The sequence below is a fragment of the Mus musculus genome, chromosome 12 (genome assembly GCF_000001635.26).
Source record: "Mus musculus strain C57BL/6J chromosome 12, GRCm38.p6 C57BL/6J".
Classification (NCBI taxonomy): Eukaryota; Metazoa; Chordata; class Mammalia; order Rodentia; family Muridae; genus Mus; species Mus musculus.
Window position 1 is genome coordinate 4,640,256 of NC_000078.6, and position 19,933 is coordinate 4,660,188.

At 40.6% G+C, this 19,933-nt stretch overlaps 1 protein-coding gene across 9 annotated transcripts in view; it reads left to right on the plus strand.

The window, feature by feature from the left end:
• Positions 1-19,933, plus strand: part of Itsn2 (intersectin 2) — a 121,310-nt gene that overhangs the window by 47,613 nt on the left and 53,764 nt on the right. For 6 of the 9 annotated variants that reach the window (XM_006515024.4, XM_006515026.4, NM_001198968.2 and 3 more), the window contains 6 exons: positions 658-738; positions 9,728-9,864; positions 12,096-12,232; positions 13,191-13,288; positions 17,760-17,935; positions 18,187-18,316. In XM_006515024.4, coding sequence (XP_006515087.1) covers positions 658-738; positions 9,728-9,864; positions 12,096-12,232; positions 13,191-13,288; positions 17,760-17,935; positions 18,187-18,316 — 759 coding nt within the window. Of the gene's footprint in view, positions 1-657; positions 885-9,727; positions 9,865-12,095; positions 12,233-13,190; positions 13,289-17,759; positions 17,936-18,186; positions 18,317-19,933 lie in introns of those variants that run through there. The other 3 variants (XM_006515027.4, NM_011365.4, NM_001198969.2) reach the window with 2 other exon arrangements.

Genomic DNA, 19,933 nt, shown 5'->3' on the forward strand with positions numbered 1-19,933 from the left:
TGGAAATTTCCAGACTGTCTGATGGTGGTCTTCTAACACTAAGTTCTTCTTGCTGGTTTGTCTCTGTGATCTAATATAATTAATAAGAAATAATACAATGCTTAGTGAAATCTAAAGTGAATCTGAGACCATAAATTTTATCTGAAAAGTAAAGTTCATGATTCATTGAGTTACTGTTTGCCACTGCGGCAGAGCAGATGCCCAAGGGACAGTGGTAATCAGATACTGAAGCCATATGAATGGAGATAATAAAATGTTAGTTGGATATTGAAGTTTCATTCAAATTTGGGAGTAGTCTCAGTTTGCCATTTGCTAACTATTCATAAAGTTATCAGAGCATACAGTTTTGTGTAGTAATTCTTTAAGAAAGATATTTTTCATATGTTTTTTTTTATCTTACTGACTTACTAGAGTAACTAACATTAGCAACAACTATGGAATAAACAGTATGATTTTAAAAAACACATCATGATAGCTTCAGTTAAGGACAGAAAATTGAGGTGAATAATTCTGATAATGTACTTTACACAAAGATATATTCTCTAGAAAAATTAAAGCATGGCCATTGGTCAAACAAGCCAGTCTAGTTATCTTCCTTGAATTCCTTTTAAAATCTGTACATAGTTTAACTGGCCTTTTGTCTGCCTTATCTTACAGTGTGGGAGTATGGATGACTGTGTCCTTCAGTGCCTTTTGTCTCTGCTGAGCTGTCTCAACAACCTCTTCCTCTTACTTAAGGTTATTTTCTAATATCTAGCTTCCTCTTTTTAAGTTACTTTACTGTTTTCTTTTTTTAAACTGAACTATTCTTTGCCTTTATCTGATTATATTTGTTTGGAATAACGTATACAATAAAACCTTTTTTTCCTTCTGTTTGCTCTAATATGCTTCTGCTGTCTAAATGCCTGTTTGAGTCTAATGCCAGACATCAGGAAGGCTGTCCACAGGCCCTCCTTCATGAAGACTCCTGCTGGTCCCTTGCACTCTCCCTGTGGACTGGCCACATAACGGGGTGGCTCAGGAGAAAACTAAGGGAATCTGAAGGGGAAAACGCTCAGTCCCTTAAAGCCATCACTCAGGTTTCTACTTCCTTCAGTCTAGGGTAGGGTCATGGCTTGTGTGCACCAGGCTGTGTCCTAATTTGAATGTAAAGAAAAAACGTAAAGAATCAGTAATACAAGGTATCATTACTTGCCAGGCCTTGTATTTTGACATACGTACACTTGAGATAAAAATTAATATGTATAAATCACATTTTGCTGTGTTCTTAAATATACAGACTATTCAAAAATATTCAATGAAGTTCTCCTTTAATGTAGCTTAAAGATAGGGGAATTATATTAAGTACTTGCCTACCCAACTATTCAGTGCTAAAATGAATGAAATAGGCAGTTCCTTTTATATCCCACAATAATTACACCTCCACTCTTTCGAAAGGTATGGCAGATTGCAAAAGATAGTAGCAGCAAGGTCCCAAATGTTCAAGCGTGACTGATCAGGTTATCTGGTCTTAGAATTTTGCTACAGATCATATAAAGACTTAAAGTGTGAGTGTCTTCATTGTAAAATGTGTCCAGTACAGATTTGTGGACTGTGCTCATTCCTAGAAGAGTCCGATTCTTTCAGTTAGCATTGATTCTATACAGGCCAGCAGACTACTCTGTCCTGCTTTCCTTTCTTCTTTCTGCTTCCTGCCTGCTAGTTTTTCACTGCTTGTTGATACTTTCATAGAGGCGATTGAGAACACTAAAGGGGTGTGAGATCTGTCAATCAGTGGCTGCGAAACTTGACTGTGGTTACAGAGTCATGGCTGTAAGGTGATACAGAGGGATCTATTAACACACTGCTGGAAACTTGCGTTGACTCCTACAGCAGGGTCCTCGTACCATCGCAGTTGCAGAGTAAGCAGAAGCTGGGTGCAGTGGTCAGCAGTGGGTAGGCATGAAGACTATCGGCTGCTCCTGAGGCACTCTGACGAGAATAGAAGGCTTGAGGCTGAGAGATGCTAAATGAAGGGACAAAGAACACCAGAGGCTGTGAGAGGAAGGATGGGGGCTGATTATACTAAGTATGATAATTATAGATCACAGGCTCTGCTTACATGTTCACCATGCAAAGTGCCTATGTGAAGAAGCCAGATGTGGCACACCCACCTGAAGTCCCAGTGCTAGGGAGACTAGAGGGTCAGGGACCTTGTCTCAAAAAATAAAGTGGGAGCTATGTCAGCCATACTCCAGGGCACAGGGCAGGCCTCACAGGAGTAGTCAGCCAACACAGACCTGACTCCATAGGGTTGTTTGTTTTCTTTGTTCTTAAAAAAGAAAGAGAACTTAGTTGGGTAGGGAGTTAGGGGAGCAAGGATGAATATGATCACAACACATTGAAATTCTCAAAGAATAAATTAAAAACATTATTGAAAAATAAGGTAGAAGACATCTGATGTTGAACTCTGGTCTACACATACATATACCTGTGAACACACAGACAAAAGAAGAAAAAATTAAAAAAGAAAGAAAAGAAAAGAAAAAAGAGAAATCTGGAGCATAGATTAAGAAAGAAACAGAGCTGGGTGGTGGTGGTGCACGCCTTTAATCCCAGCACTTGGGAGGCAGAGGCAGGTGGGTCTCTGAGTTAGAGGCCAGCCTGGTCTACAGAGTGAGTTCCAGGACAGCCACGGGTATACAGAGAAACCCTGTCTCAGAAAACCAAAAAAAAAAAAAAAAAAAAAAAAAAAAAAGAAAGAAAGAGAAAGGAAAGAAGGAAAGAAAGAAGGAAGGAAGGAAGAAAAGAGAAATCTGGAGCATAGATTAAAGAATTTTTTTAAAAAGTATATTTTCACAGGCTGGAGGGATAGATCAGTGGGAGTTCTAGGAAAAAGAATGTGTGGGGGAATTAGGAAGTTTCAGGACAGAGAGAGAGAGAGAGAGAGTGTGTGTGTGTGTGTGTGTGTGTGTGTGTGAGAGAGAGAGAGAGAGAGAGAGAGAGAGAGAGAGAGCTCAGCCTGAAGTAGATGCCTTGGTAGGTGGGGTGGATGAGTATAAGCATGAGAGAAGAAAACAATGTGTTGAGCAATGTTAAATGTCTATTTTATTCCAGGTCATGAATTTAAATTGAAGACTACATGCCTAATTATATGATTTTCCTTTCCTTATTTACAGCTGCTTAGACACAAGCACAGACATGGCAAGTGAAATTGGTTCATGGCTTCAAATTGATTTGGGATTTTAGCAGACATTGGCTAAGATGGAAGGGAAGGGGAGTTAGAGATCTTAACGTGAGAATTATGACAAAGATAAACTCTGGTAGTAACTGCATGTAAAAGGATCGTAGATGAAGAGGTGCTGATGTAGAAAGGAAATGTTAAAGCCAACAGAGTGGGGGTCTCCGTGAAGCTGAGACACCCTTGAAGTGGCAAAGGCTCAGACTCCAAGAACCTAATGTATGAAGAATAGGGTATTTTCCCAGTGGGTGTTCTCTTTTTGATGTTACTAGAACTCAAGGCATACTAGCAGGAACAGTCTACTAAGAAGCACCTAAAAGGTCTGACCTCAGAGTTAGGCTTTGATCGGATCATCTATATAGAGGTCAAAGACATGAATAAATGAGACTCAGTGCCCGGGTGATCAGTAGGTGATGATGAAATAGCATGCACACGTGCACAGACACTGGGTGGGGTGCTCCGTGAACCCACATGTACTATACAAACACTTTTGCTGTTCTTATCAAAGAGTTTCGCAAAATCTCTAAAATGTATAGTGTGATTAAAAAGAACTCAAACAGCTTAACACTATTGACTCCGAGGATTAACTGAGGAAGTGCTTTTCCATGGAAGGAAAGCAGAATCTGCCAACACCGGAAGTTTTAGTGGTACCCTCCAGCTGGCAAGGGGTAATTTGTGTGTCAGGTATACATCTCCTTTCCAAGATGAGGAACAATAGCAGGAAATGTGGACCTGAAGACCTGCTTTGAGGCATGGGATAGGAACTTTGGTTTCTGAAGCAAAGCATCTTACCCATGTTTATGCTGTGGACTTCTCTCTAGACCTCATCTCATGTTTTAAGTGAGGGGCTAGCAGTGTAACCCAGTGCTAGAGCACCCACCTAGCATGCACTTAGCCCTAGGCCCAATCCCCAGCACCACCGTATATATTCAGATGTAGAAGTTGGAGAATATGGGAGTCTACGTTTATGAATTAAAGAAGATCTAGTGACAGGTATACCACTTTTAAGTTAAGATACCAAGTAATCTATAACTATAAGAACAGCTTCAGTTTCTACTTTTGAAAATGTCATAAATATGAGTAATATCATGGAGGTTTATTGCTTACATTTGATATTGATGGGAATGCTGGATTTCAGATAGCAGTTAGTAAAAATAAAAATCAATTTTGTTTTTAGCCACATTCATGAACTTCTGAATTCTCCTAAACATAATTTTAAAACTTTAGAAGTACATTGGCCCTTGGATTACAAACTGTTGCCGTAGAGTAAAGGCAGAGTGCTTTGGCGTGCTCATTTTCTTACCTGCTTTTCTCTCAGCTAGAGATTTGAGAAGACGAGTCTCCCCTTTAATTATGTATTTGTCTCTTTTAATTTTGCTTCTTTTTAGGCTCTGCTGCTAGTGTGAGTAGCTTTCAAACTGTTGTAGTTTACTGGTGGATAGGCCCATCTGTCATGCTGTCTCCTCTAGAGATGCTTCTTGCCTATAATCCCAGCACTGGGAGACTAAGGCAGGAGGTCTGCAAGTTCTAGGATACCCTGAGCTACAAGTGACTTTGAGTATAGTTTGGGCTACATAGTAAAAACCTGTCCAAAAAAAACCCCCCAAACAAACAAACAAAAAAAAGTGGACTAGGAGACCTGGGGAGATAGCTCACTTGGCAAAGTGCTGTCTGTGTAAGTGTGCAAGCATGAAAACCTGAGTTTAATCCCAGTTTATCCACAGAGATGGTGGGATGCTTATAAGCCCCGTGTAGGAAGTAATAGATACAGCGTGCGAGGGGAGGCAGAGGCAGTGTTATCCTAACCAAGGCTTTCTGGCTAGCCAGCCTATACTGATTGGTAAGCCCGAGGTCCCAGTGAGAGGTCCTGTCTCAAAAACAAGGTAGAGAGCCCTGAGGAAAGATAACAATGCAAGGTTGACTTCTGGCCTACAAGCATGTGTTAATACATATGCACACACACACACACACACACACACACACACACACACACACACTTCTTTCAAGGATAATGTTTCCTGATATATTAGTCTAACTGCCCTGCCTTTCTTTTGCCCTGTTGGCATGGAATACATTTTCTACCTTATTTATAAACTATTATATATTTCATTTATATTTTATCATTTAAGTGACATAGTTACAGTTTATAACTTCAGTTTTATATTTAACTGGAGTAGTTAGTCTGTTTAACATACTGACAAATTTGGACTATAAAATTTTTTTCTTCTGTTATTTATTTTGTCTCATCTATTTTGTTTCTTTTTCTTACCTTGCTCTTTTTTAATGCATTATTTATTTGTTTACAGTTTTATGCACATATATGATATACTTTGAGCATAGTCCCCCACCATTATTCTTCTTGTACTTTCTAAAAAGTCTTTCTCCTCTTTGCATTTTTTAAAAGCCTACTTCATTTAATCAGGATTCTGTCTGAGCATGGGTGGGAGTTATTTACTTAAGCTATGGCAGTTTAACCTTGGTTACACACCCCTCCCCCAGCAACCATTAACTGTCTGTCTGTAGTTCCTTCAGGGAGGGATAAGAACTGACTGTCATTTTGTGTTAACTCTATCTCTTCCTTCTCTGTGACCTAGTTATGCCTTCCTTTATTTGTCTAGTACTAGGTATCCTGGAGACTACAGTTTGCATCCTTAATTTACTTAGTATCAATATTCTGCTGATTTGTGTCTGTATACCATGTGCATGCCCAGTGCCTACAGAGGCTAGAAGAGGATGTCAGATCCTCTGAAAGTGACGTGCAGATGTTTGTGAGCTGCTAAGTGGGTGCTGGGAATCCAGAGTCTTCTGGATCAGCAGCCTTAACTGCTGAGCCCTCTCTCTAGCCCTTTTTCTTAGTTCATTGACTTCTAGTATATATATATTTTTTTGTTAAATTCCTTTCAAGCTTTTTATGAAAAAAATTCACAGAAATAATTGGGATATTAATTTGTGATTTGATAAACAAAGTCATCTTTCCAGAAGTCATTTTCTTTTGCTTTTGGCAAACAAAATGGAACAAATCACCTTAATTCAGTGGCTAACTAAGCTGATTCAAAGCAGGACTGATATACTTCTGCGGTGATTTGAATGAGAATGGCTCTCATAGGTTCATTATGTCTAAACATTTGGTCATTCATTGGTTGGTAGAACTGTCTTGGAAGGATCAGGAGGTGTGGCCATGTTGGAGGAGGTGTGTCTCTGGGAGTGGACTTTGAGGTTTCAAAAGCCTAGACCATTCATTCCCAGTAGCTAGTGCTCTCTCCTCTCTTCTCTCCTTCCCTCCCCTCTCCCTTTTTCTTCCCCTTTCCCTCCTCTCCCCTCCCCCTTCCTTCTCTCCTCCACTCCCCTCTTTCTTTACTCTCTCTCCCCTCTCCTCACCTCTCTCCCTCTCTTCTCTCCCCTCTCCTGTTTCCTTTTCCCTCTTCTCTCTCTCCTCTCCTCTCCTCTCCTCTCCTCTCCTCTCCTCTCCTCTCCTCTCCTCTCCTCTCCTCTCCTCTCCTCTCCTCTCCTCTCCTCTCTCTTCTCTCCCCTCTAATCACACTTGTAGATCAGATAGATGTATATTCTCAGCTACTGCTCCAAAATATGTCTGCTTGCCTGATCCATGTTCCAGACCACAGTGGGAACCAAATGTAGCTCTCTGGAGCTCAGAGCCTCTTACTTACTCCCTAATCCTGAGGGGTCCATGGTAGACAATCAAAATGTGCACTCCTAGGGGGAATTCTGTAGTGTGAGGTTTTTTAGCTGTACAACTGTGAGCTCCTGAAGAGTCCCAGGTGTACACTCACCCAGGAGGTATCTGGGATCCGCAAATGGAAAACACACATACCAGTTAATCTTAAAATGCCTTTTGGCTAACTCAATGACTGCACACTTCTAAACCTTCCCTTGCTACCCTAGGCCCGAAAACTCACATGGCTGGTTGGCTTTATCTCCTGCCATTACTATGTGCCCTTGAGTCCTTCTGATTCTTTCTGCATGCTTACCTGGGCAACTCTCAGTGTCCCACCCCTGTGCTCGACCATTTGCCACTGGCATCTTTATTGATAGATCAAAACCTAACTGGGGACAAGGACCTTCAGCCTCTGGACATACAGATTCAAAGCATTAGCACTAATGTCCAAAAGAATTCCAGCTTGTCTACCCAAGCCCTTCCCTGAGGTGGATGCCCTGCTGAGCTCCTTAGCCATTGCTTTCTCTCAGCTTCTCAGATAGGTGGATGCCTGGAAGGAAGAAGCACTAGGTGTTGGGTACCTGTCTCCTTTCTCTGCTTTCTTCTCTCCAGGATCTTAATCCTCCTGGGTGAGCATGCACCTAGGACTCATCAGGAGTTCACAGTTGTACAGCCAAAAAAACCCCCCCACTAGAGAATCCCCCTGAGAGTGCACATTTTGATTGTCTATCGTGGACCCCTCGGGATTAGGGAGTAAGTAAGAGGCTCTGGGTGCCCTTACAGTACTCCAGTTCCTGCAAATGAGTGTCTTTTATATCTTATTCAACTTCCTAGTTCTTGGCAGAACTTGAAACTATAAGAATTCCTCAGTTTTTGCTGGGAGAGGTCCCGATTATTAGACTTTTTGTCCTAAGTCAGCCATTGGAAGAAGGCCCATTTCAAGGACTCAAGGCTTAAAATAAAACCTCCTTGGAAAGCTACTGCAGCTCTCAGTCTTAAAGAATACGTTGGAGGCTAATGTTACACAGATTAAGATCATGCATTAATTTGGATTCTCTTTATACTCCCTCAAAATATAGAATTCTCTTTAGTCCTGGCTTCTATCACTAATTGCTAGTATTTATTGAGAATCTAAGTATGAAACCTGCAATACTATAAGCACTTTACCTGGATTAATTCATTTTATCTGAACAGCAGCTCTGTGAGACATGTTCAAATTAGGAAACTAAAACTTTCATGCGCTAATACAAGTATAGTTGACAGAACCTGACTCAGACTTTTGTGGACGTCTCCTAGAGGCATTCTCTCTAACATTAAACAACCCATAACCACTGTCCTCTTTTGTTTCTCAGTAGAACTTAGAGACAAAAACAACAAATAAAATCACAGAAGCTAAGAGCTGTGTGAGACTTAACCTGAACACAGCATTTGTGTAAGTCCCAGACATTTGGACAGTCTCAGTCACCACACTACCCCTAGGCCAGGTATACAGCTCAGCTGGTTTACCTCTGGCTTAGCGTGGTTCTGGAAATATACAGGTTTTCCTGATTTGGGTTTGGAGTTCTGTCACTAGGAGGGTGAGGGGACACCATACATTTGAAAAAAAAAAAAAAAAAGCAACTAAAACACATTCAGATATTGTCTAGCTCTATTATTTACCATTAAATTTCTTTTAATTATTTTAGGAATTATTAATAATTCCCCTCCTTTCTCTTCTCTTCTCTTCTCTTCTCTTCTCTTCTCTTCTCTTCTCTTCTCTTCTCTTTTTCTGTTGGTGGGTGGTTGTTTGGTTGTTGTTAGTTTTCTTCAGCCTCTTTTTCTTTCTTCCTTTTTCTATTACTGTTAAGTATTTGTAGATTCACAATAGTGACTATTGAAAGACAGCCAGGATGAGTGGGTGGGAGGTCAGCTTCTGGGAAGGGCCATTCCTACCACACTGCGCATGGAATTGAAGACCAGCCCCGGGTCCTCATCGACACCTTCTTCTCTAGTCTTTACCTCTGTGTTTTATGTTGGCCTCGTTCCTGTCAGTCCTGACTCATGGTTGGTAAGGGACTCAGATTTAGTTTATCTCAGACAAGTTTCTCCTTACAATACCTAATCAAGGTATTTGTATCCTGGAAAAAAATTCTGACCCAATTTGGATCATATTCATGTCCTTTTGAGCATTCATTCTCAGCAGGGAAATGAAGTGCTGTGATCTTTTAGACCAAGTGTAGTGATTGCTTCTGAATAGACAGACAGAGGACACTGAGACCTGCCAAAACCACATGTCAAAAAGTCATTGTGTCTACTTGTGATCCTAGCACTGAGACAGTGAAGACGGATCCCTGAGGCTTGTTAGCCAGCCAGCCCAAAGTACTAGGCAAGTTTCAGGCCAGTGAGAGGCTCTGTCTCAAAACAAGGAGTTTGGTGCCTAAGAAATGACACCCAAGTTTGACCTTGACCTCTGGCCTACAACACACACACACACACACACACACACACACACACACATATCACAAAATTTTTCTTTAAATGTTATTACCAGCAAATTTTCCATATTTTAATGAATTGTATTTTCTATCAAAAGTAATACTTCAAACAACTGGTTTATTAAATATTTTATGTTCTTTATATGTGAACTGATGTGGAAATAGATATGCCTTAGTAGATGCATGAAGTACTTACTATAGTTAAAACTTTTATATCCTGTGAATAGGTTTTTTTTAACCTTTAAATCTCTTTTAAATTTAATTATACATGTCTTAGTAATTTGTTTTTTAATGCAAATGCTATATTATTAAATATGATTAAAATATTTAAGTATTGACTTACTTTTATTTTATCCTTAGGAACTCAGAGAAAGCTATAATACACAGCAGTTAGCCCTTGAACAACTTCATAAAATCAAACGTGACAAATTGAAGGAAATCGAAAGAAAAAGATTAGAGCAAATTCAAAAAAAGAAACTAGAAGATGAGGCTGCAAGGTAATTGTATTGTACTATACTATTAAGTGAATGTGTCATGAATGTATTGTAGTATTTTACTATTGAAATTCTGCTCAGCAGTGGTGGTGTGCGCCTTTAATCCCAGCACTCAGGGGCAGAAGCAGGCAGATCACTGTGAGTTCCAGCATAGCCTGGTCTACTGAGTGAGTTCCAGGACAGCCAAGGCTACATAGAGAAACCCTGTCTCAAACAAAACAAAATAAAATGCTAGCTTTTGTTGCACATTGCTTTTGTTTATGAAATTTAAAGGGAATAAAAGTATTATTTTTAAATACCACTCAGATTCCAATTCTATAAATTCAATTCTCCTTTTAGGCATTAAGTTTTCATTAACCAATTATATGGTCTAGTAGTGAAAGAGAAGAACATGGGAGTCAGATCTGGATTAGGATTTTTAGTCTTCCCTTTACTATCTGAGGGACCCTAGCAAACAGACCGTTTATCTTTCTAAAGCCTGGTTTTTCTATTTGAAAACAGAGAATACCATTTACCACATAGGTAATTGTAGGCTTTAAATAAATAATGTAGTTGGAATCTTGTAAATTACACATAATGAACTTCATTAGTTCTCTGGCTCTCCCATAAATCTGTCTGTTCCCTAGAAGATCATTAAAAAAAAAAAAATGAACCAGTTTCTTGGTGCCACTAAGACGTATCGATCAATCATTTCCATTTAGAGCAGAGAGATGGACAGGGACATCTGAAGCACAGACCTCCCCTTTAGCAGCTGTGTGGGGCTTGTGTGTGGCTCTTTGTTTTTGTCTTTTGTCAGTAAAATCCTTTGATTCTCCAGTGCCAGAAATGAGTATAATTGGTAAACAAATTATTTGTAAGCCAGTAATTCTTTTCCATAATAAGAAGCAGATGAGTAACATCTGTGAAAGAGCTAACAGACACTGGGGGATAAGAAGTCCATTCCCACCTCGTGAGCCTCTGTCCTTAGTGGCTTAAAATGACCAGTGCCAACACACGTGGAGTGACAGCTTTGCATGTGATGAGGGGCTGACCTGGATTCCTCATTTATGTAGCCGTGGGTTCAGACAGTTAAAGACTTTACTGTCTGTCACTCCAGATACACTCTACCCATGGCCTCCTAGCCAGAGATACTAGAATAATATAGGAGGGAGGGGCTCAGCCAGTAAATGGCTTGCCTTGCAAGTATGATGACCTAAGTTTGATCCTTATAATCCAGGTAAAAATGTGGTGTTACATAGTTCCAATTCACTGAGCAGCCAGTCTAGCCAAAGTGGTGAATTCCAAGCCAGTGAAAGACACTTGCCTAAAGGAGCTGGACAGGGTTCTTAAGGATGACACCTAAAGTTGTGTTCTGGCTCCTACCTGCAAACGTATAGGCATGAGCACAGGCATATGCATGTATGAGCACCTATACACATAAATATACTAGCACATGTATAGCCATGAGAGCACACACACATACAGGCATCAACACATATAGGCATGAACATACATATATGTCATCTCTAAAAGAATAATGCAGAAATAAAGACGTGAAGTTCTTCACTTGGCACTTGCCTTGTGCCATTTACCATTGCACAAAGGGTCTATGCGGTGCTCACCCAGTCTTGGATAAGAACTTTCTGTGGATACCTACATCTCACAGTTTTTCTCAGGCTTAGAATTAATAGTAATACATATTTTCTTTTTATTTATCTCTCTACATTTTGTCTTCTGTAGTAAACCAAAGAAGTTAAAGAGAATACAAGTAATGTAGACCTTATGAGTCCAGAGCTTCATGTTAGTACTGTAGCTCGATTCTGATATGTAGATCTCACTCAGAGTTGTGCAAAGCTTCTAGAGGAAGTGTGCTATGCTGGGCTAGAGGTTGAAGGGTGAGTCCTGGGGTCCATCTGGCCACAGTCTCTGCTACTCTGCTAAAGCTGAGGCTTAGGGAATCAAAGCCACAGGCAGGACTGACTCGTGAGGAGTCCAGGCAGGAAGAAGCCCCACACTTGCTCCGTGCATCCCTTCCTGCAGTGTTCTCCTTTGTGCTCTCCAGCTCACCCCACCCTGCGTCTGAGTCTGAGTCTCTCCTCTTTGGCTCTCTTTCCCCATCCCCACCCCTCAGCATTTCCATGTTAGTTCTCCAGCCAGCGGGAACCAGATCTTCCAGTATGCCTGTCAGCTTGTTTGAGGTTTGGTGTCCCACATATTAGGATATTATGTAAACTCTTCACTTCTCTTATTTAAAGGAAAGCAAAGCAAGGAAAAGAAAACTTGTGGAGAGAAAGTATTAGAAAGGAAGAAGAGGAAAAGCAAAAACGACTCCAGGAAGAAAAGTCACAGGACAAAACTCAAGAAGAGGAACGAAAAGCTGAGGCAAAACAAAGTAAGGATGAAGTAGACCTGCTAAGAGCAAACAAAATAAAAATAATAAACTGAAAGATGCTCACCTTTAAGTTAAAAAAAACCTTTTAAATTAAATGTGTGTGAAAAATGTATATACATGTGGGAACTGACTGAGGAGGGTAGCATCCTCAACACAACATGACAGTCAGTGTGGTTTTACTGACTTCCACAAAAGATTGCCTACAGTTTTCAGAATTGCTGCAATCTTAAATGTTTACATTGTTTACCAATGTAGCTGAGCCACTTATTTAACTGAAACAGTAATAAAATTTAAGTCTTTTTTTCACATGGAACTTTTCTTAGAAGGCGTGTCTCCTCATACAGTTGGAGTCCAATCTAACATACTTCTGTAGTGCATCTACTTTTAGATGAGTAAGCTTTTGGGTCCATGATCGTGATGCAGTGCATTCATATTTTTTAACAAACTATTTTTAAATGTATCAAGTCTGGTATGGTTGTGAGTCCTTCTATTTTCCCCTTAGAACAAACGGGTAAATGTGCAGATGTATCTTCATCCAGTCCTGTTTACTCATTAGTCTCCTGTGGCTTCCCTTGTGTGCACTCTTCCTCTGTTGTGGTCTCTCCTCCATTGATCTGACCATGTCTCTCCCTGCTTAGGTGCCTTGCACCATGGATAGCTTGGCCTGCGACTCCCACCCTCCCTTAGATCCGTGCGCATGCCTCAGTCTGTGAGGTATCACTTTGTTCAGCTGCCTCCCACATCACTTGAGATAAGCATTCGTCTTTGGTTTATAGTGACTCCCCGAGTAGTCACAATATCTGGATCCTTATAAGTCTAACTCAAGCAGGGCTTTGTTATACTGTTTGATGCTTACTTTTTTTGTTTGTTTGTTTTAGATTTTTAAGAGCTCTTTATAGTCATAATAATGATGTATATACTCTAAAGTAGCAAATTATGGGAATTATCTTTTCTTCAGGTGAGACAGCCAGTGCTTTGGTGAATTACAGAGCACTGTACCCTTTTGAAGCAAGAAACCATGATGAGATGAGTTTTAGTTCTGGGGATATAATTCAGGTAAGAAATGAAAGCCTTTCTACTCATGAGTAAGCTAATCACAAATCATTGTACCATGTTTTCTACAAGGTTAACTTTGATTTTTATGTATTGCTAAAAATATTTTAAAACATTATCTCACTTAGCCCTTGCAAGCATCTCTCAGAGCTGTACAGGGCAGTAATTACTACCATAATATTACCAAAAACGAAAACTTAAGCTCAGACACATTGTAACTGTCAGCATTGTGGTGACAGAGTGCAGAGAAAGTATGTCTTTTGGTTCTGAGTCTAGTGTTCTTTCCACTGTGCCATATCAGCTCACCAAATCATAAGAGATGGCACCACTTGTGGTGTTTTAATAAATGAACAGTAAAATTTGGAGGGTTGATTATTTTCTACCAACTGTTAAGAATGTAAAGTTAAGTTCTGCAGTCCTGACTGAATTTTGGCCATTTGTTCTTTGGAACAAATGGTCTTTGCTGTATTATCATAACTCATGTGAAGTAGATTAATAAGAAAATACATAGAGAATCACATTGATAAAGGTATTATAATATGCTGGAAAAGCATAGGCTTTAAAAGTCATCCATTAGGGCGGAGCTGAGACCCAGACCTCTCTGCACCTTCCCTGCCAGAAGAGAGTCGGCCTCCAGGGAGGGCTCTGACCCCAGGACTCATCTTGTATCCCAGGTCTCTTAGAGACCAGACCGCTCAGGAGAGCGTGTGGGTTGCAGAAGCAAGATGGCTTCTTGGACAGGGTCCCTTCAGGCCTTCATCTTCAGCCAGGAAGCAGAGCTGAGCTCCAGACCTCTGTGCACCTTCCCTGCCAGAGGAGAGCTTGCCTGCAGAGAGTGCTCTGACCACTGGGACTCAGGAGAGAGTTGGACTCCCAGGAGTGCTGACAGAGGCTAATAGAATCACAGGAGGAACAAGCTCCAGCCAGAGAAAGCTAGAACATCTAACACCAGAGATTACCAGATGGCAAAAGGTAAGAATCTTACTAACAGAAACTAAGACCAGTTGGCATCATCAGAACCCAGAACTCCCACCACAGTGAGTCTTGGATACCCCCAACACACCCGAAAAGCAAGATTCAGATTTAAAATCATATCTCATGATGCTGATAGAGGATTTTAAGAAGGGCATTAATAACTCACTTAAAGAAATACAGGAGAACACTTCTAAATAGGTAGAAGTACTTAAAGAAGAAGCACAAAAATCCCTTAAAGAATTACAGGAAAACACTGCTAAACAGGTAGAAGTCCTTAAAGAAGAAACACAAAAAAATCCCTTAAAGAATTATAGGAAAACACAACCAAACAGGTGATGGAATTAAACAAAACCATCCAAGATATAAAAATGGAAGTAGAAACAATAAAGAAAACTCAAAGTGAGGCAACACTGGAGATAGAAACCCTAGGAAAGAGATCTGGAACCATAGATGCAAGCATCAGCAACAGAATACAAGAGATGGAAGAGAGAATCTCAGGTGGAGAAGATTCCATAGGAAACATGGACACAACAGTCAAAGAAAATGGAAAATGCAAAAAGATCCTAACTCAAAACATCCAGGAAATCCAGGACACAATGAAAAGACCAAACCTAAGAATAAGAGGTATAGATGAGAATGAAGATTTTCAACTTAAAGGGCCAGTAAATATCTTCAACAAAATTATAGAAGAAAACTTCCCAAACCTAAAGAATGACATGCCCATGAACATACAAGAAGCCTACAGAACTCCAAATAGACTGGACCAGAAAAGAAATTCCTCCCGACACATAATAATCAGAACAACAAATGCACTAAATAAAGATAGAATATTAAAAGCAGTAAGGGAAAAAGGTTAAATAACATATAAAGGCAGGCCTATCAGAATTACACCAGATTTTTCACCAAAGACTATGAAAGCCAGAAGATCCTGGACAGATGTTATATAGACCCTAAGAGAACACAAATGCCAGCCCAGGCTACTATACCCAGCATAACTCTCAATTACCATAGATGGAGAAACCAAAGTATTCCAATGATAAAACCAAATTCACACAATATCTTTCCATGAATCCAGCCCTTCAGAGGATAATAAAGGGAAAACTCCAACACAAGGAGGGAAACCACACCCTAGAAAAAGCAAGAAAGTGATCCTTCAACAAACATAAAAGAAGATAGCCACAAGAACAGAATCCCAACTTGTCTTAGTCAGGGTTTCTGTTCCTGCACAAACATCATGACCAAGAAGCAGATGGGGAGGAAAGGGTTTATTCAGCTTACACTTTCCAAATCGCTGTTGATCACCAAAGGATGCAGGACTAGAAGTCAAGCAGGTCAGGAAGCAGGAGCTGATGCAGAGGCCATGGAGGGATATTATTTACTGGCTTGCTCAGCCTGCACTCTTATAGAACCCAAAACTACCAGCCCAGAGATGGTACCACCCACAAGGGGCCCTCCCCCCTTGATCACTAATTGAGAAAATGCCCCACAGCTGGATCTCATGGAGGCACTTTCCCCAACTGAAGCTCCTTTCTCTGAAAACTCCAGCCTGTGTCAAGTTGACACACAAAACCAGCCAGTAAACAACTCTAACAACAAAAATAACAGGAAGCAACAATTACTTTTCCTTAATATCTCTTAATATCAATGGACTCAGTTCTCCAATAAAAAGACATAGACTAACAGACTGGCTACACAAACAGGACCCAACATTTTACTGCTTACAGAAAACCCATCTCAGGGAAAAAGACAGACACTACCTCAGAATGAAAGGCTGGAAAAAAAATTTTCCAAGCAAATGGTCTGAAGAAACAAGCTGGAGTAGCCATTCTAATATCGAATAAAATTGACTTCCAACCCAAAATTATCAAAAAAAAAAAAAAAAAAAAAAAGACAAGGAGGGGCACCTCATACTCATCAAGGGTAAAATCTTCTAAGATGAACCCTCAATTCTGAATATCTATGCTCAAAATGCAAGGGTACCAAAATTCATTAAAGAAACTATAGTAAAGCTCAAAGCACACATTGCAAAGACCAAAGTGTGGAAACTTCATTCCTTCTTAGATTGGAGAGCAAAATACCCATGGGAGGAGGTACAGAGACAAAGTTCGGAGCTGAGAGGGAAGGAAGGACCATCCAGAGACTGCCCCACCTGGGGGTCCATCCCATAAACAACTACCAAAGCCAGACACTATTGCAGATGCCAGCAAGGTTTTGCTGACAGGATCCTGATATAGCTCTCTCTTGTGAGACTATGCCAGTGCCTGGCAAACACAGAAGTGGATGCTCACAGTCAACTATTGGATGGAACACAGGGCCCCCAATGAAGGAGCTAGAGAAAGTACCCAAGAAGCTAAAGGGGTCTGCAACCCTATAAGAGGAACAACATTATGAACTAACCAGTACCACCCCAGAGTTTGTATCTCTAGTTGCATATGTAGCAGAGGATGACCTAGTCAGCCATCAATGGGAGGAGACACCCTTGATCTTGTGATTAGAGCACGAGGCAAGATAACCAAGCATAAACTTGGAGGTGCCGTCACTGTTTAAGGCAGCAACCAGGAGGCACAGGAGACATGGTGAGGTTGGAGGCTATTATACTATAGGAAAAAGAAAAGTATTTAAGGGGAAAAAGAAATTGTGTTTTTACCACTTGGAAGATAGTACCCAGAGGTTTTCCAGGTCAGCCAAGTTCTACAAAAGGTACTAACTGTAGGATATTGAAAGTTGACAAGAAAGGAAATGTAATCAGCAAAATATTGTATAAGTCAGATAGGAAGGGCTTATAAAGCTGTAACATAGATGTCAATTATACCTGAATAAAAATTATATAACAATATGGATACACTAAGAAAGGACAATGAAAGGGAGGTGATGAATCTTTATTTTTTTGTAACCAAAAGCCAATAGATATTTTTTAAGGACTGAAATAAAACCAAGAAGTAACATTATAAATAATATTTTAAGCTAGGCATAGTGACTCAGAACTATAATTGTCACAGGTGGATTGTCACAAGTTAAAGACCAACCAAGACCTTGTGAGTGCTATTAAACTATGTATACATGGAGTAGAGAACTAATTTTTCGGTTATAAACTGTATATATATGCTACTTTTGTTATAACTTATTTTCATATATTAACTTTTTGTTATTTTTTGTTTCTTTGTTTCTTTGTTTTGAGACAGTGACTCACTATGTAACTCTGAGTGTCCTGTAACTGACTGTTACAGGCTGGCCTCAGACTCACCAAGATCTATCTGCCTCTGCCTCCTGAGTGCTGGGATTAAAGGCGCACAGCACCATGCCTGGCCACAAATATTAACTTTGATAAGATGTAAAAAAAGAATCTCTCCATGATGAGAAATAATAAACTAATAATTTGTGAGAAATGCCTTTTTATTTCCACTGTGATTAATTCTGAACCTGAGAGTGCTGCGCAGTAGTCTATACTCTTGTAAATGTATACATTTCTAAGCCCTGGACTTTTTTTCTTCTTCCATAGGTTGATGAAAAAACTGTAGGAGAGCCTGGTTGGCTTTATGGTAGTTTTCAGGGAAAGTTTGGCTGGTTCCCGTGCAACTATGTAGAAAAAGTGCTGTCAAGTGAAAAAGCTCTGTCTCCTAAGAAGGCCTTACTTCCTCCTACAGTGTCTCTCTCTGCTACCTCAACTTCTTCCCAGTGAGTCGGGGGCTAACAGTGTGTGCATGTAACTCGTGTGTAAATACAAATGCATGTTGGGCCAACCTGATTCTTGATCATAGTTTTATGTGGGCTGGCACTTCCAACATTTCAATACTTAAATCTAGTGAGTGAACTTACACTGCACCAGTGTCTTATCTACCAATCATAGTCAAGCGTGGGTAAGCTGGTAGCACTTCATTAGTTTCTGGGTAACGGAGTGTGCTCACATTACAGTTTTGCACTTGCAGGCCACCAGCATCAGTGACTGATTATCACAATGTATCCTTCTCAAACCTTACTGTTAATACAACATGGCAGCAGAAGTCAGCTTTTACCCGCACTGTGTCCCCTGGATCTGTGTCCCCCATTCACGGACAGGTATGTTACCTCTACTTTACAGAGGCATCCATCTTTCCCCCGTTAAGCAGAGCCTGTAGCACTCAGTTTCTGTTGTTGTTTATAAGTGATGTGCAACTGAAACCTGATTTCTAAGGGTTTGCTCAGTTAGTTAGTTAGTTAGTTAGTTAGTAACTCAGCCCCATACAGATTGGGCTGGGGAGGAGGGGCATTGTCTTTCCTTGGCTTGGAACCTTGGTACTTGGAATATGTGGTTAGATACATTAATGCTACTAAAAAGAAGTGGCAGACTTCATCACAGTAAAACCAGAAATGTATTTTCCAGTATTTTATTATGTGCTAAAAGTCAAGACAAACATTTGTTTAAAAAACTCTGTCATTAAGCAGTTTATAACCTGCTAAAGGAATCATACATGCATGTAACTGTGAGGTCTGAGAAATTCAATAAATACATCTGCACTGTTCTGAGGGCATATGGAGGGGAGGGCATCTTGGCCATTCTGTGAAATTGGAGTGTGCTCTAGGAGGAGCAGGTCATTTGCTTTGGGCCCTCAACAGAAGCCAGGCTTCACCATACCCAGAAGTCCTTAGTGAAAGAGTAAGAGGAGGGAGATCACTGGGCACCTGAGTTAGAGGTGTCCGCAAAGAGACTTGTTTGCACAATGTTGAGGAAAGAGTGAAGTCAGGTTGGTCAAGGAATGGTGTGATGAATTCCACCAGAACTTAGGAGGCTCTGGTAGAAGGACTGGGATTTTGAAGACAGCTTTGGCTACATAAAGCATTTAAGGCTAGCCTGAGCTAGATAATCGAGGCACTGTCTCTTTCAGTAAAATATCAACCAACAAATAACATTTTAAGGGAAACATTTAGAGAGAGGTGCAGGGTTATTAGTGAGGTAGTTACTACAGTACTAGATAGTATGGCAGTAAGAAACCAAAAAAGGTTGTTGAGAGACCTTGACACCTATAAAAGGTTTATATTCATGAAACACTGTGGCCAGGTTAACAGCTCAGTTGGAAAAGCACCTGGTGTAGAAGCCCAACAAACCTGTGTTTCTATCTCTGGAACCCACATGAAAACTTGAAGCAATAACGTGTACCTGCGGCTGTGGAAAGATGGGAGGTGTAAACAGGCGTCAGCCAGAAGCTCATGGGCTGGCTGGGTCTGCAGAATATGCAACATGGCAACCAAAGCAAGATAGACCTTGTCCCAAACAAGGATGGAAAGGCAAGGACTGACTACCAAAAGTTGTTTTCTGAGCTCCATACTCATGCTGTGACATTACACACACACACACACACACACACACACACACACACTTTAGCTAGGGCATAGTGGAACACACCTTTCATCCCAGCACTCAGGAGGCAGAGGAAAGTGCACCTCTGAGTTTGAGGCCAGCCTGGTGTACAGAGTGAGATACAGGACAGCCAGGGCTATACAGAGTAACCGTGTCTCAAAAAATAAACTCACCAACGAACCAACAAACAAAAGAGCAGCAAAGCAAACACTAGCAGTAATGTACAGGGGAAATTGGCAGAAGGAAGAAGGAAGACTAGGCAAGGGATAATATTGTTGTAACTGAGTAACAAGCGGTGGTGGTGAACCAGTTCCAGAGTAATGAAAGTACATGGAGAG